Below are 17,625 nucleotides of genomic sequence, written 5' to 3' on the forward strand. Positions count from 1 at the left end.
GAAGAGCAAACATAATTTGCAACTCTAAATTCCTTTTCTAGAACCAGTGGTAGTCATTGTTCCTAAACAAACCAAAAGCTTTCTAACCATGAGGTCAACTGAAATCATATACATGAAAGGTGCTTCCTAAACAGTAAAGTGTCCATATCAGATTATTATTCCCAAATTAAATGAGAAAAAATATACTTCCTCAGGGACAATTAGATCTTTGTGTAACCTTCATTCAGGGACCCCAATCAACCAGTTTCTTCCAAGCTCCTTTCTAGCAGATGCCGTGTATGTAATTGGGCATGGGGACTGGATCTATATCACTCTTTTGCATGCTTGTGCATCCATCTTGCTTGATGGGAGGACAACCCAAATAGCTCACAGAAGAAACAGGAGTCATGAAAAAAATAACAACAAAATGTATTTAAAAACAGACTTCTCCAGTTGGCATTTTGAATGAAATTGCTAACAACTCCAACCCTCTATGTTGTGTTTCTTTTGCTCCTGGAGTCCTCTTGCAGCTTTAATTCTTGAAACTCAGGCGGCAGCACCAGACATTAAATCCCCAAAGGGAGAGGTATTAATAAACCTTTTGCTGGTCATTCTTTTCTGAATGCAAATGGACAAATTCTTAAGCCCTCTTATTCATTTCATGATGATCATTAGACAAAAAAAATTAAGCCAAACTTGCATATTGAAAATAAAAACAAAAACACACACAAAAAAACCCTGTAGATAATAAATATCGCTGATTCACTTATTTTAAACAAAGTCCAATTTTATTCACTGTTAATATCCTTGCAGTCCATTGTATACCTTCTGCACTGACCCTTGTTTCAGTAGCTGTTTGATACCTGAAGAATGAATGAACAATTGACTCCATTAACAAAAAAATGTTACTTTCCTAGTGTTTAAAGAGCATATTTCAAGAAAAGGCTTATAAAAGGCCTTATGACAAACATGGATGTGAATTAAATAACTACCAATCTCCAACATAATCGCATGTAGGTAATCCCACACATGCACATGTTTCAAGGATGATCCCTTGTCTCTTTTAGGCCCACATACCACATACATGTCCCACAAAGCTCTGCAAAATGAGGAATGAGAAGAGGCAATCAAAAGGGAAAGAAAACTCTTCAGCTAAGTCTCCCACTCCTTCTTCTGTATCCTCTTTTCAGTTTTTACCTCCTTCATTGCTCTCCTTTCTCTTACTATTTAGGACCCCGAGTGGGGCCCTCTTCTCAGCTAGTCATCCTAGACATGCAACCATAAGCTTCTAATCTTTCTATTGTCTACCTCATCTTCCCTTTTACAGAGTAGTCCAGCTCATTTGTTTTAAGGGATTCTGTTTCATTCCCACATACTCTATCACTCCCTAGGTTTCGAAGCACAGCTTACACAGACTTTTGTAACACAAAGATGTAGGATTTTTAACATATCGCCTTTACAAAGTAAGATGAGTTCATTCCTATGTTAGTGTTCTACTAGCATTAATGATTGATGTCTTGATGTCTCATGTCACTGGAGAGTTCTGCTTCTATTGCCACCCTCTTCTCATCACACACACACACACACACACACACACACTCATATGCCATACCTTCTCTTGCTTCCTCTGTTAACTGTTCTTTTGGAAAATCCACATCAAAAGTGATTATCAAAGAGCCCTTGATATTATTGTTGTCAAAGTTGGGGAGCCCTTCCCCTTTCTTCCATAGCTTCGCTCCTGGCCTGGTGATCTTATCCCGGGAAATATGTACCTAGAAAACAAAAGGGAACGCACTGCAGCAGAAGCGGTACATCTGAAGTACATCATACAGCTTCTAGTGAGCACTGGTACACAAAGCTAATGTCACAGCTCAGCGAAAAGAAAGAATGAAGGAGCAAAGGAAATATCATTAGGACAATGTCAGTCAAGAACAAAGGATTTTATTAAAGAAGAAAAATCAAACACAAAAACAAGTAAACAAAGAAAGGTTTTCATCAATAGAAACTATAAGGACAAGACTGTCAAAGGCTGTGCAATCCATTCTGAGTAGCTGAAAGGTCTGGCACTGTTATTGCAGGATGCTCAGCAGCAGAGTAAGTACAGACGGAGATTACGACTGAGAAAGGAGTCCCTCTGGTTCTCAATGACTGAAACAGCTGATACATCTCAAAACTACCCACATAAAGGCTTCAAAAGGACAGAGAACAAGTAAATTGGTTTGTTTACCTTGTGACCATCCAAGTGAGTAATATCCATCTCAAAGCCAACCAGTGACTCAACTAATGAGATTGTCACATTTGTGTACAAATCATCTCCTCTCCTTTCAAATATTGGGTGCCTAAAAACAGAATAGGTAAACATCATTAATTTCCACTTTAAGTTCAAAGAGTTGTTAGAAAAATCTTGGAAAAAGGTGAACACCACTCTTTCAAACCATAAACATTTCTTAGACATACGTTTGTGTGTAGTATTAATCGAGAATATAAAGTTGTTTAAGTCTTATTAAATGCTACTCTTAAGGAACACACAATCAGCAAAAGCCAGAGTATAAGTAAAACTATAATCATTAGATTATGGAAAAGAGAGAAAGAAAGTTTCTGGGGAGATCATCTTCAGAAATGGGTCTACAGAAGTTTCCTGAGCTAGGCTCACAAGACTAAGTTGGCTGTAGAAATGCAGATAAAATGGGTGGAAGGAAGGGGAAATAGAGTGAGAAGGAATTCTGGCAAAGACAAGGAAGGTGTCAGGTTTATTCAGGAAACAACACACGTTCCAGTTTCTCTAAGAAGTGATGATAAAGACAAGGTAGGCAAAGAAGCTGGGGAAAACAACACTGAGATTAAAGAGTGCAGGAAGGAAACGTCCCAGACAGTGGGCGGCCATTTCTCCCTATTCTGGTGGGAACTCTGTTTTGATGACTCCTTATAGATGCAGAGATATTACTGGTTTCCAAAGCGGTAACAAGAGAGAAATACCAATCAAGAAAGCCGGAGTCCCAGGCAAAATTGTCTAAGCAGCACTTCATGCTGAAGAGAAGCTCACAAAAGAAAAGCTCTATCTTCACAGAAGCTGCATATTACGTAGAAAGTTCTTTCTATGGCAAAGTCTCCTATTCTTGTATGGTGCCATAGTTCTTCAGCTAAAATCTCAGCTTTGACTCCCTATCTTGTTTGTTTCTCTTTTATAACTCCTTACTTATCAATTCTTTCCTTTCAACATCTTTTGCATTTGTAAGTCCTAAGTAAATAAATAACTGGGGGCTCAATCCTAGGGCCCAACCCCAAGCTTTCAGCCTTGTAGAGGAGTTACAAATCATCGTTTAGGGTAATAAGGGTAAGAAACAGAGAAAAAAGTCTCTAACTGCTCTGGTGGCCACCCACACCTCTATAATCTGACTCTAAAATTAGATAACTTACTTGACAACTTTGATTCGGAACCGTAAATCTCCAGGCTCCCCATCCACATGAGGCTCACCTAGTCAGAGCAGATTACAGCATATCGTAAATCATACGAGTTGAATACCACACATCTATTTGGCAACTGATAATTCTTTTTAATCCACTACTTTGGGCATTGATCTGTCAAATCTGTGGTGGCCGTGTCTCTGCCTGGTTCTATCAAGTTTCAGATTATTAGAAATCATTACCTTTGCCTCAGATACAGCAGTACATAACTTGACCCATTTCTTAAACCAAGAATGATTCACTGGTCTATTGAACCTAAGTCTCAAAGCTTTTTTTTTTATTTTTAGAGTTTTAAACTTAAGTCTAAAGGTGAGGTCCTGAGAACATCTTATTAATGCCAACTAGAGTTACATATCTTCTTTCATTGCTGAGTTAAAATTCATTAAGGTCTGAACACCCTAAATTTTGAGGAAACTTAGGTTACCTCATAATAACTTTTGGCCATGACATTCAAAGGATAAACGGTAATGCTACTGCTTCAGGTAAACAAAAAGTTTTGTATATCCTAAAATTGGCTGAAGGGTATTGGAAATTATATATGCATTTATTATGTGAACATTAAGATGGAGCAAGGCAGGGATGAGAGGTATTCACAAACAAGCAGAGAGCAGAAAGTTATGACAATAAAAAAATCAAATATCAATATTTTACCTTCTCCAATAAAGGGGTACTCCATGCCGTCTCTCACCCCAGGCTCTATTTCTACTTCCAGCGTTCGTTCTTCATTCACTAGTCTGAGGTAAAGACAATTAAAAGAGGAGAAAAATAATGAAAATATAAACAAAACATCAGATATATATATATAAAGTTTTATCTATTTTATCAGAGCTTTTTCTTGGAAGACTATAGTGTGCCTCTACTTGACAAAACTATCTGATAAATCTTTTACACCTTCTATATGCTAAAATCCAGGGTGAAGCTCCTATACATTATATAAACATATAAGGCTGCTCTAATAGTACAAGAAGGAAGAAAATGAAGCATTAATACTTGTTGAAAATATATCAGAAATAAAGGGCACTGCTTGTTAGTTCAGAAACATAAAAGGACATATTTATAAGAAATACTTCAGAAAAAAATGTACATTTTTTTGTTCTATCCTTTTGCAGAACATGGCAGTGGGGAGGGGACAGAAAAGGATCTAGTATGGACCATTAGCGTTTGACTAGATAAACGAAATTAACAAGTGTTTCTTAGTAGAACAAAGAAGGTGCTTCACTTACTTGACATTAGGGCATTCATCGCAGACCACCTCCTGGGTCATTTGGAAGCGCCCAGGGCCCAGCTGGGTGGTCCGCATCTCTTGCCGGCAATTGCACTTCCGTTTGCCAGGAGCCTGCCTTGCCACAGGTTTGTTTCTAACTACCTAGGAAGTGCATAAACAACATCAGCTTCTCTCTTGTGTAAAATAGGCTTTTGTTTCCTCAACTGATCAAGGCTCTGCACATATGCCTGGACTGAAACTTCCCCTTTTCTGGCAATCTATCCCTCAGAGATCTAAGTTGACAAAACTCTTTGAAGAGTACAAATCAGGCCCCAAACAGGAATGAAGCAAACACATACTTAAATGACTCAAATTCTAAAGCTGGAGAAGTAGAGACGGGAGTAAGAAAACAAGAGAACCGAAAAATAAAGTGTATGATATCAGCATTTCTAAGCCACAATTAAATGCTACTGAGTTAAAGTAGTTCATGTAATGATTATCTTTTAAGAAATCCAAGCTGTGTAAAGCATAACCCATGAGGAACAATCACCGCCTTCAAAACCTGGTATGTGGCTACCATCCAATCCTCTGATTAACCTAATGAAAATGTCTCCTTATTTCAGGAAACTCAATCTAGGACTATTTCTGGAGCTATCTCCATTCAGATACTTTAACACATAGGAAGAGAAACAATGACCATCTCTTTGTACTTGACTGCAATCAAACATTCTGATCCCTCTAAGAATGTAAAATTGATATATATGCAGAAATGTATTCCTAGTTTTGCCTGTTTAATTAGTCAAACATCTAATCACAAGGTATGTGCTCATGCAGCAGAATGATGAATGCTTGGAGAAAAAATCCCTTAAAGCCTACCAACACATGAAAGGCCCAGGTCAACAGAGTAAATTATAGCAACAATAACAGTAATCAGAGCAAACACTTTATAGCACTTACTACATGCCAAGCAATGTGCCAAACACTTTTACATATTCATTTAATCCTCACAACTGTATGAGATGGGTACTGTTATTATCCCTATTTTACAGATGAGGTAACAGAAGTATAGAAAGGTTAAGTAACATGACCAATACACGGCAGAGCCAGGATTCTAAACTAGGCAGTCTAGCTGCAAAGTCCATGCTTCTTAACTATTGTGCTATCCTATTTCTCAAGGTATTTTTTTTTCTTTAAAAAATAATTTATATACAGAAGGAGCAGGATTGAAAAAAAGGAAAAGAATTTAACATGGGGTTATTGAAACAGCAAAGCCACTTACAGCCTTTAGAATAGTTGGATTAAAAAAGAGTTTGTTCAGGAACACACTAACAGCAAAAAGTGATGTCTACTGTGTATTAGTGACAACTGCAGAACAGGCTTGGAAGGGAACATGGGCGCTAATTAGGCTCACCTCTTTCCTCCCATCTAAACAATCTCACTGGTTTATGAATATTTTTAATGCCCTTTTCTTCTGCAGCCTGAACAGTATTACAAGTCAGTTGCATCTTCTGTGATTTTCTACGTCTTTTCTTTCAATTATTCAGAGAAGCAGCTATAACTAAGAAGAATACACTTCTTGTCAAAATGGCACATATGCACAGGCTACCGGCTGTCTCCTCCAGTATCTTGGAAAAACTACAAGAAAACATGGATTCCAGGAAACAGTAACTACAACACAGAATATACGAGAAAATCCCACAGATAGAGGGCTGTTTTGAACTGTTTCCCCTGACTGCAGAGAACAAAGACTCCGTGTGTGACAAGTGCAAACAAACAAAACACCCCAAAGAAACCAAACAAAACCAGTGGGCCAGGGCTCAGCCCACGCATGCTCTCCAAGCAGGGAAAGGTAGCTGCTGGTACCCATAAGGGAATATCAGCTCAAAGGCCAAAGAAGACAGCTAGATAATCTGAGAAGGTCAATCATCTGCCCCACAAAAGACAACAAACTGAATAACACATATATTTTAAGCAATTGTACTTTGCTTAAAAAAAGATTAGACAGACCAGGAACTTAAAAACAAGCACATGATAATACTTGCTATGCAAGGCATTAGTAAAATGATGCTATAGGAGTAAGAAATAATGCAAGAATCAAGTAGAAGCTATGCATAAAAACAAGGATGCTGAAATTCCAAAACACAGCAGATGGTTGTTACTAGAATGATATAGCTGAAGACTGAAGTAGTAAGCTAGAGATCAAATGGTGAGGTGCACCTCCCAGAAGGAAGCAGTGAAGGATAAAGAAACATAATTTATTTTTCATATTTAAAAGAAAATTAAGAGCAGACAGAAGTAGAAGTGATAAAAGAATTGTAAAAAATTATGAGACATATTTTCCAGAATTTAAAAAAGATGAATAACCTCATATTAAAAGATCCCAGAGTTTTAGCAGAAAATATAGATGAACAGCTTTCTTATTTAAAAATTTTTTTTCAGATATAAGTTTCAGTTATGTTGTCCAGGCTAGAGTACAGTGGCTATTCACAGATGCAATCATAGGACATGACAGCCTCAAATTCCTGGCCTCAAGCGATCCTCCCACCTCAGCCTCCTTAGTAGCTGAGATTACAAGTGTGCTCCACTGCACACAGCTGCTTTCTTATTTTAGAACAAAAAAGAATTTCTTTAACAAGACACAAAAACTAACCATTAAAGACTGACAGATTTGATTACATTAAAATCAATTAGTTCTGTTTGCTGAAAATTGAAATAAATCTTAAACATAATGAAAGGACAAGTTACAAACACATAGGCTATATTTGCATTACATACAGCCAACAAAGAATTAGCAGCAAGAGTGAAGTACTCTTAGAAATCAGTAAGAAAGAGGCAAAAGAATGAACAGGCATTTCACAAGACAGGAAACAAATATGGCCAATAAACACAGGAAGAGATGCTGATCCTAATTGGTAACTTAAAAAAATGTAAAACAAGACCATAATGAGATAATATTTTATACCCATTTGATGGGCAAAAATTAAGAAGTCTAATAATTCCAAGTATTAGTGAGGCAGGGAATCTATAGGATCTCATAAATTGCACGTAGCAGCGTCAGGACAATCAATTTCAAAAACAGTACAGTATTAGCTTGTAAAAATGAACATTGGTTCATATTACCCAGCAATTCTACTCTCAAGCATATCCACCTAAGAGATATTCTTGTTTATCTGAACCTGGATATATGGATTAAAAAGTTCATAAAAGTACTGTTTGGAATTAAATAAAACTGGAAGAAACAAAAATGCCTATTAATAAATTATGGTCACAATATAGCAATAAGCAACACGGGTGAATCCTAGTAACATGATAGTGAGTGAAAATAACCAGTCTCAGGAAATAATGAATAAAATACCATTTCTAAAAAATCAAAAACAATATAATAAACAATACATTATTCAGGTATTCATATATACATGATAAAATAAGAATGGCAAAAGAAAAATAAAGACATAATTCAATACAGTAGTTACCTCTGAAGGGAGGCAGGGTAATGGAACAGGGAAGTAGCATGTAGGCAGATTAAGTCATGGTAATGTTTTACTTAGTTCTTAGGCTGGGTGATAAAACAATGACATCAGTGTATCATGAACCAAGGATTATAATTAATTCAATTTTGTGTATTTGATCACTCCCTCTTACCCTCAAAAAGACAGAGAAGGTACATATAAGCCTCTTATTCTTAGTCAAAAGTACAAGTTCTGGGAGTCAATATGAACAGCTATATTGTTTGAACTTACTTCCACAAAATTTCCTGCATATACTTCTTCCAAAGTGACTTCTAGATCTACAATAATATCACTTCCTCTTGGAATATTTCTGTCTTGCTGACGAGGGGTTCCTCCAAACATGAAACCAAAATCCCCAAAGAAGCTAAAGGTAAGTGCAAAATCATCAGGAAAAAAAAATCAAGACTCCATGTTTCACAATTAACTCATTTTCTTTACATTGATAAACTATTGTTTCTACCAATGCATTGTGCAAAACTACAAGGTATTTTTTAATACAATGGAGTCATACATCATACATCATTGTAAATTTATATACTATCAACCATATTGTAACTATATGGTCCCTTACTACAAAAAAATTCACTTTTTAATACAATATAGCCCATACATATAGTACAGTACATACACACACAGTATGCCAATGAATTCAATGTGGGACCCAACCAATGAAATAATAATCTTTCAATATTGGGAAAAATCTGAAGATGGTGGACTTATTGAGAAAGAGTACAGTATACATAAACTTGTGTAATGCTAAACTTAATGGTTTAAGAAATTTTTATCGGTAATTTTAATATATGTAGTGTTCCCTTTACATGCTATTTAGAAGTGAACTTGTTGAAAGAAGCTACTGTTCTGCACAAAAATCTTGAGTATGTAATTAAATAAGCTAAAAAAGCACCAGCCTTAGTAAAATCCTAGTACTTAAGGAGAAGGAAGTTCTAGCCTCTATAAGACCCAAACTAATTTTTGTAAGTCACAAAAGAGTAACTTGAGATCAACAAAGAAGGTGACCTTCAATCCTACAGGTGGTTTAATCTAATGTTAATTTTTGGTGTTATTAAGAAGCCTCAGATATTAGCACAGCAATGATGATAACTATATAACTCCCTCTCCCACCAACCAACTCAGGTGAATGAATTCCCTGAATCTTAAATAAAGGCAAGGAGAGAGAACAGCGTGGGGGCTGGGGAAGCTTTTTCTCTTTCTGGTATCTCCTAGGGATCACTTCAGACAGCCCAATTGATCCTGGGGGGTGAAAAAGATGTCCTAATCATGTTACTCACACATCTTTACAGGCCCTAAAAATCTACTCCCCCACCCCAGGCCCTCCAGCCAAGCACTAAATGGTGGTAACTACTATATGCAACAGTGATTCTTACTTCTTTTGGGGAAGGGTTCACAGAACCCTTTGAGAATCTGAAGAAAACAATGAACTCTCCCCATAAAAATGCAGATTCAAACATCTTTTTGTTTATAATTTCAGACCTGAAACCCCAGATTAAGGTCTCTTAGTATACGTAATAATCAGGGAATGTGGAAATTCAAATGCTCAATAAAGAGAGGTTCAAAGAGTGAGGAGGAAAGGTGTTTATTATTCCAACCACCCAGCACTCCCAGAAAGCAAGAGATAAAGGTCCTCTACCATAATTCCTTCCCCTAATGCTGGTTATTATAATCACCCTCACTTGTTGATAGGATGAGAGAGAGAGGCAGTTCTGGGTATGGGAGTAGGAATTTTTCTATCTCTGCTAACAATAATTTTGCTCATTAAGTGGTTTGCAGATTCCAAGGTAGCAAGTAGGCAAGGATGAACTGGTTTCCAACACAGGTCCCCACCGCGAATTGTCAGCATTGATTTAACCGATACGGTTGGCTAGATGGAATGTCTTTTCAATGCCATCCATCTTTCCTGAAGGTTTGTGAAAATAGAAGACTATCTTCCCACAGGGAGGACAATAATTGATCTTTGGATCAGCTAACTTGTACTGTTCATCAAAAGCTTCTGAACTAGGGAATGAGAGGAATTCTTTAATCGCGAAGTGACCCTCTCTCAGACACTAACACATTGCAGATAGGTGAATTACTCACTGTGAAAAAATGTCTCCATGGGAGCTCTGATGGCCATCCTTTAATCCTTCTTCACCATAAGTATCGTACTGTTTCCGTTTCTCACTATCTGACAGAACCTGGGGATAAAAACCAGTGGAGAAAAAGATCACAAGCTGGTAATATCCAGTTAAGGCACAGTCATATTTATGTTTGTTTTTTACTTTGACAATGGGTCTCAAATTCTAATAGAATGTAGTTTCCATTATGTACTGTATTAAGGCATATTTACAAAGTTATTTTCTCTAAGACTAAATTCTTTGATGCATTGTTCATTCCACATTGCTCAATTCATGTTTTTAAGTTAAAGTTGTCAAAACTCGCCTAGTCACTAAAAAATAATACCTGAGATTAGTAATGCAGCTGTGAAGGTCACAGTGGTAACAGGAAAGAGGTAAGATGGATTCCCCAGGTTTACTTCCCATGCAGTTTGACTCTGGTGCTTATGCTGTTAACTACTATACTGCCTTCAAAACAACTTGGCCCCACAGGTCTACAACACACACCCCTACCCAACACACACACGCACACACACACACACACACACACACACACACACACACCCACACACAGAATTTCTGTCCCATAGGATCCCTGAGGTGTTGAAAGAAAGGACTCCAACAGCTCTTGGGTTCACCTGGGTATAACTCACTGTTTCAGTTCCATTGCTTCAAAACAACTTGGCCCCACAGGTCTACAACACCCCCTACCCAACACACACACACACACACACACACACACACAGATGCACGTATTAGGAGATTGTCAAGTCAAGGAAATCAAATGACAGGCCCTCCAGAGAGGTCTATACTGATATCTTTTCCTCCTCCTTTTTTCATTTTTTGGTGTATGTAGAAATCCATTTGTGGAAGAATGCTGCCCACCTTTTATATATATATATATATGTATAAAATAAGAATGGCAAAAGAAAAATAAAGACATAATTCAATACAGTAGTTACCTGTGAAGGGAGGCAGGGTAATGGAACAGGGAAGTGGCATGTACGCAGATTAAGTCATGGTAATGTTTTACTTAGTTCTTAAGCTGGGTGATAAAACAATGACATCAGTGTATCATGAACCAAGGATTATAATTAATTCAATTTTGTGCATTTGATCAATTCTCTTACCCTCAAAAAAGACAGAGAAGGTACATATAAACCTCTTATTCTTAGTCAAAAGTACAAGTTCTGGGAGTATATGTAGATACGTAGAATGAAGCAAACACATACTTAAATGACTCAAATTCTAAAGCTGGAGAAGTAAAGATCGAGTAAGAAAACAAGAGAACCTAAAAATAAAGTGTATGGAGGTCAGCATTTAAGCCACAATTAAATGCTACTGAGTTAAAGTAGAAGTTCATATAATGATTTTCTTTTAAGAAATCCGAGCTGTATAAAGCATAACCCCTGAGGAACAATCACCGCCTTCAAAACCTGGTATGTGGCTACCATCCAGTCCTCTGATTAACCTAATGAAAATGTCTCCTTATTTCAGAAAACTCAATCCAGGATTATTTCTGGAGCTATCTGCTCTTAATTTTCTTTTAAATATAAAAATAAATTATGTTTCTTTATCTTTCACTGCTTCCTTCTGGGAGGTACCTCATTTTGATCTCCTAGCTTACTACTTCAGTCTTCAGCTATATCCATTCTAGTAACAACCCATCTGCTGTGTTTTAATTTCAACTCATATTTTTATGCATAATATTTCTACTTGATTCTTGCATTATTTCTTACTCTATATCATTTTACTAATGCCTTACCTCCTTAAGTATTATCATGCTTGTTTTAAGTTCCTGGTCTGTCTAATCTTTTTTTACGCAAAGTACAATTGCTTAAAATATATGTGTTATTCAGTTTGTTGTCTTTTGTGGGGCAGATGATTGACCTTCTCAGGTATCTAGCTGTCTTGGCCTTTGAGCTGATATTCCCTTATGGGTACCAGCAACTACCTTTCCCTGTAGAGCATCGTGGGCTGAGCCCTGGCCCACTGGTTTTAACTGTGTTTTGTTTGGTTTCTTGGGGTGTTTTTGGTTTTGTTTGCTGTCTGGAGTCTTTTTGTTCTCTGCAGTCAGGGGAAACAGTTCAAAACAGCCCTCTATCTGTGGGATTTTCTCTGGGAGTATATGAAGTATATGTATATGTGTATATCTATATATATACACACACACACATATATATATATATGTTTAAGTTTGTAATGTCCTGAGTTTGAAATGCAGAGAAAGTAATAAGTGAAAATACTCTATGAAGGTTATTTAAGGTCAATTTCATTGCTTGAAATAATTCTTGAAGTTTTAAGTTTCAGTGAATTACATACACAATCATGACTATATGCTTCCTCTCTGTATAATATTAAAGAATGTAACAACAAAATAAGCTTCCATCCTTTTCAAAATTTGTCTTCAACATGCAAAAATTCTCTTTTATTTAGAGCAATCTGATATATATGCACATATATACTTGTGAAAATTAAATGGCTTTAAAATCTTCCTTTGATATTTATAAACTCCTACTTAGACAAGAGGCTGAAGGAGAGAGTTATTTCAAAACCATACTCACGGTGGCCCAGAAAAAGAGAGTAGTGGGGTTTGTTGACTTAAAAGAAAGGCATATTCACACAGTTTTGGCTTAGGGCCCAAATGAAGTGTTAGGAGTCATGGCAAAAAATGTATTAACATTTAAGATATCCTTGAAAGGATAAATAGAAATTGAATATACAAGAGAGTGAACATTCTTAAAAGCGAAGGCCAATGGGTTATTCCAGAAGTGACCACAGTACTTGATTAAAGCCACTATGATAGAAAAAGGGAGAGGAAAGAATGTTTTCACAAATATCTTTAGAAAATAGGTATTTTGGGGAAGCAGAAATGGGCACAGCTAACTTAAAAAAAAAAACACCCTTATTATTATCTGGATCTCCAATATTTTCACTTTTAGTCTACTTCTCTGATCTGATCTTGGAAAAGAAATGAACCCTGCATTTGAGACTATAAAAGACACCATTTCAAAACCCCCAAAGACTAGTTTTAAGTCAGTTTCTTTTTAGACATCAGAGGCTTCTGTAATAACCCCCTAAAAACTACTCATGAAGTCATTTATTATCATTCACTTCCTCCTCACTTTTCTTCCACCAAGGAATGCAATTTTATTCCATGGTCTTGGAAACTATTTTAAAAGAAAAAAGGTTTTTAGTTGATTGGCCAACCAATACACAGATTCTCAAGTAATTAAAATGCCAGCAGTAATCTTAGCTCTATAGAGAAAACAAATTTGTATTCACAAAAGATTCTTCCTAACTGTACTCGGATTCTAATTTGTGAACACTAATTTACCTAAGACTAAAGGCAATCAAGCTTGAATGATAAAAAGAAAAAAGAAATTTAAACTAGTGGCTAAAAGGGTTGTTATAGTTAAATAAGCCGTAATTTCATGATTGGCCTTTGTATAGTCTGCCTAGGTCATGGATAAAGAACATGAAGATTCTTTAGAGAGCATGGTAAATTCAGCTTCCCTAGAAAATGTTTGAGTATTGGGTTCCTAGCAAACAAGGGGAATATTCATGGAAAATACAGTACAAAATACGGAATCCATATTATCAACAAGAAACAAAATATTACATACAATTTAGGACGGGCCATCAGACTTCTGAAGTTTATTTATGTGCCTCAGGTTAAGAATTTCTGTCCCTTGGCCAGGCACGGTGGTTCACGCCTATAATACCCGCACTCTGGGAGGCCGAGGCAGTCGGATCACGAGGTCAGGAGATCGAGACCATCCTGGCTAACACGGTGAAACCCTGTCTCTACTAAAAATACAAAAAATTAGCTGGGTGTGGTGGTGCATGCCTGTAGTCCCAGCTACTCGGGAGGCTGAGGCAGGAGAATGGCGTAAATCCCAGGAGGCAGAGCTTGCAGTGAACGGAGATTGTGCCACTGCAGTCCAGCCTGGCAGACAGAGCAAGACTATGTCTTAAAAAAAAAAAAGAGAATTTCTGTCCCATAGAATCCCTGAAGGTATTGAAAGAAAAAGGACCCCAACAGCTCTTGGGTTCACCTGGGTATAACTCACTGTTTCAGTTCCATTGTTTCTTTAATCTAAGAGATCTTGGGATTCCTTCCTTTCAAGGTTTATGTCTTCCTAAAATATTTTTCAATTTGTTTTTAGCCTTCTCAATATATAAGAATTTAAACTTAAATTCGGGAGTTTTAGCTCTATGACTTTTAGTTCAACTAATTTTTTTCTGTGTCCATTTAGAAAATGAGAATAAAAATATGCCTAGCTCTAATGTATTTCCTGGTGTCCTAGTGAAGGTTAAATGAGATGATACAAATGGAGAGTGTTTTGGTCCCCAGATTAGAGGTTGGAAAATCAAATTAAAACTGTGCTTTGTTTGATCTACGTAAAAAAGAAATGTAACTGAATTAGTTACCAGCATTTTTACAAGCAGAACTTATATAAAAGTCTAGATTTTCAACTTTTCTAGAAAAATTAAATCATCTAGGAACATACTGTTTGCATTAGTAAGACAAAAACTGGCTAGGGTTGAGGTAACAGCTGCTCCCTTGAAATGGGGCCAGAAGGCTTCAATTTGTCAAAGTCCTCAACAATCCTTATTGCTTCCCAACATGGAGGCAGAATATCCGCTGTCATGTTTTAATTTATACCTGCCCTGCATGTTATTTGTCTAGTTCATATGAACATGTAGGTTTGCAACTCTCATGAAGGCTTTCTTTTTATTTTTGGTCTCGCTCCCAAACTGACTGACTGACAGACCAATCAGTTGATCTACTTATTAATCTATCAGTCTTTCATTTATTATTTTGCAGCATTATTCTCCTTATTAAAATAAATATTAATATCAAAAGGCAGAAAATGGTATCTACTAACATGAATGTAATATCTAGTACAATACAGTATCAAGTACTACTTTTACTTTTATCTACCATCTACTTTTAAATAAAAGTGACCTGGGCTGGGCGTGGTAGCTCACACCTGTAATCCCAACACTTTGGGAGGCCAAGGTGGGCGGGTCACTTGAGGTCAGGAGTTCGAGACCAGCCTGGCCAACATGGTGAAACCCTGTCTCTACTAAAAATACAAAAATTAATCAGGCGTGGTGACATGCACCTGTAATCCCAGCTACTCGGGAGGCTGAGGTGGGAGAAGTGCTTGAACCGGGGAGGCGGAGGTTGCAGTGAGCAGAGATTGCACCACTGCACTCCAGCCTAGGCAATAAAGTGAGACTCAGTCTCTAAATAAATATATGTGAGCTGAAAAGAGTATTTCTCTGTATTGTATATTTTTTCTAGAGCTACAGATTTTATTTGTTCTTTATCACTTTTCCTGACTCACCTCATAAGCAGCACCCAGATCCTGGAATTTCTCCTGGGCTTGTGGATCATCAGGGTTCCGGTCGGGATGAAGCTGCAGGGCTAGTTTCCTATAGGCCTTTTTAATATCCTTTATAGAGGCACTTCGAGGCACCCCCAAGATCTTATAGAAGTCTCGTCTGGGAAGTAGAGGGAGAGAATACTTCATCAGAGTTACATGTTACATTTTTAAAAGTAAAAGATTTATTTTTCCTCTACATTTAGGTTTGTATCTGAGCAAAGAGGTACGAAAATGAACGTTTATGTGACACATATACACACAAAGAATGACTAAAAAGAGAACACCAGAATTTGTAATGAATCTTATATATTGAAGTAATCACAGTAAGAAGCTACATACTTCTTTTTAGATTATTCAAAACATCTGTGGCATCTTCTTTCGGAACCACCTTCAGTCAAGAAAACCACTTCCTTATTTTATGGTCTCATGTTATCTTTAGGCAATAACCATATAATCAAATTAACTCTTCCCCCCTTTCTCTACATTTGCTCCAAATGATTTTGACTTTTCTGAAAGTCAAATAACACTCTCAAGGGATGATTTTCCTTATTTAAAAAGATTATGCCACATAAATGTCCTAACAGTAGCATTGCCAGAATGTTAAAGACGAAGCAACTTAAGATAATAAATAGCTCAAGAAGCTGGGAAGCACAAGGGCTCTCCAAAGGGTCTTCTTGTTCCCCTCCACATCCAATTTCCTTCAGTCCCAACTCGGCCTGGTATCATTCACCCACTTTAATGTCAGCCCCCCAATGGCTCTTCGCAGGCTTGGCATAGAGCATCGTCCGCTTCTCCAGCTCAGCGGGGCACAGCAACCCACCTCTTTGATCAAACAAACGTCCATCCCCCCAACCTCAGCCTGGCACTGTCACTACCTTTCCTTACAGTCAGGCATCCCTCTTTCTTCCCCCAGCTCTACGTGACAGTGCTTCAGCTCACAACCACCTTCTTTCCCTCATCCCCCAAATGCCGTTGGCAATGCATCCAACTCCCACTCCTCCGGGCAAATCTAGCTCTACCAAAGACCTTCTCTGGACCTAACGCCTTCTCACTGGTGTCACCTACGGTTCGCTTCTCACCCCACTAGTCTGGCCCATACTACCCCTTCCTCCGCCACCCCGCCAACCCACAGCGATGCCCCTCTCCACTCCCTCAGTCTGACAATACCACTTCCCCCACCCCCTCCCACCCCCTAGCAAAGGCTGACCCCCGGGCCCCGCTGTCTGCGAGTGTCTATTCCTCACCCGGCAATCACGGCCCCGATGAGGTACAGCAGCAACAGGCAAAAGGTGCTCAGGTTCTGCGGAGCCATGGTTCCTCTGTCCCGGGTCTTGTCCCACACACTCCTCACAGCCTCCGCCGCCGCGTCGGCTCGCCAGCCCACCCAGCCTTGTGAGGCGCCTCACACCAGGGGGCGGGTGGGTCTCCTCCTTGGTCCGCAGAGACAGCTAGCTAGCCCCCACCTCTGCCGGTCCACTTCCCGGGAGTCCCAAGTCCCGGTGAGAGAAGACCCCGGTACGCGAGAGCCAATCGTTGCCCCGGACATCACACGCGGCCGGCGCCTGAAAGCCAATCAGCGCAGTACACTTCACCTCCGAGGCGGCACGGGTAGCCAGTTAGGCTTCAGAACTGCAGTCGCAGATCTTGACCAATTAGAAGAGGAGACGTCAGAGGGTCGCGCCGCTGCAGGAACCCGCTCTGCCCGAGCTACCCCGAGTCGTAGAAAATTACGTAATGGTAGGGGGCTGGTCCGAGTAAGGGCACCTGAGGTACACGAAATCCTCCCGACTCACCCACTTCCTCGAACTTTCCACCAATCAGGAGGCTCCTCCCCAGCACCAACCAATTGTGGGAGAGAAGTTTTCTCTGTGTTTCAAGTCTGGAATTTCATTCATACTCAACTACGCGCCGAATGCGGGAGCAGAATGAGGGAACAGCGGCAGAATGAGCGGGGACAGTTA

At 38.5% G+C, this 17,625-nt stretch overlaps 1 protein-coding gene across 1 annotated transcript; it reads right to left on the reverse strand.

Moving 5' to 3' along the window:
* Nucleotides 1-384: 384 nt before the first annotated feature.
* Nucleotides 385-17,191, reverse strand: DNAJB11 (DnaJ heat shock protein family (Hsp40) member B11). The gene is made up of 10 exons (XM_003894699.3): nucleotides 16,909-17,191; nucleotides 15,626-15,782; nucleotides 10,252-10,349; nucleotides 8,389-8,521; nucleotides 4,668-4,810; nucleotides 4,096-4,178; nucleotides 3,397-3,454; nucleotides 2,207-2,318; nucleotides 1,592-1,751; nucleotides 385-842 (listed from the first exon to the last, which is right to left on the reverse strand). The coding sequence occupies exons 1-10, from the start codon at nucleotides 16,974-16,976 to the stop codon at nucleotides 778-780; spliced, it is 1,077 nt and encodes a 358-aa protein (XP_003894748.1). The 5' UTR covers nucleotides 16,977-17,191; the 3' UTR covers nucleotides 385-777.
* Between the last annotated feature and the right edge of the window lie 434 nt (nucleotides 17,192-17,625).

This window comes from Papio anubis, chromosome 2 (assembly GCF_008728515.1).
Source record: "Papio anubis isolate 15944 chromosome 2, Panubis1.0, whole genome shotgun sequence".
Classification (NCBI taxonomy): Eukaryota; Metazoa; Chordata; class Mammalia; order Primates; family Cercopithecidae; genus Papio; species Papio anubis.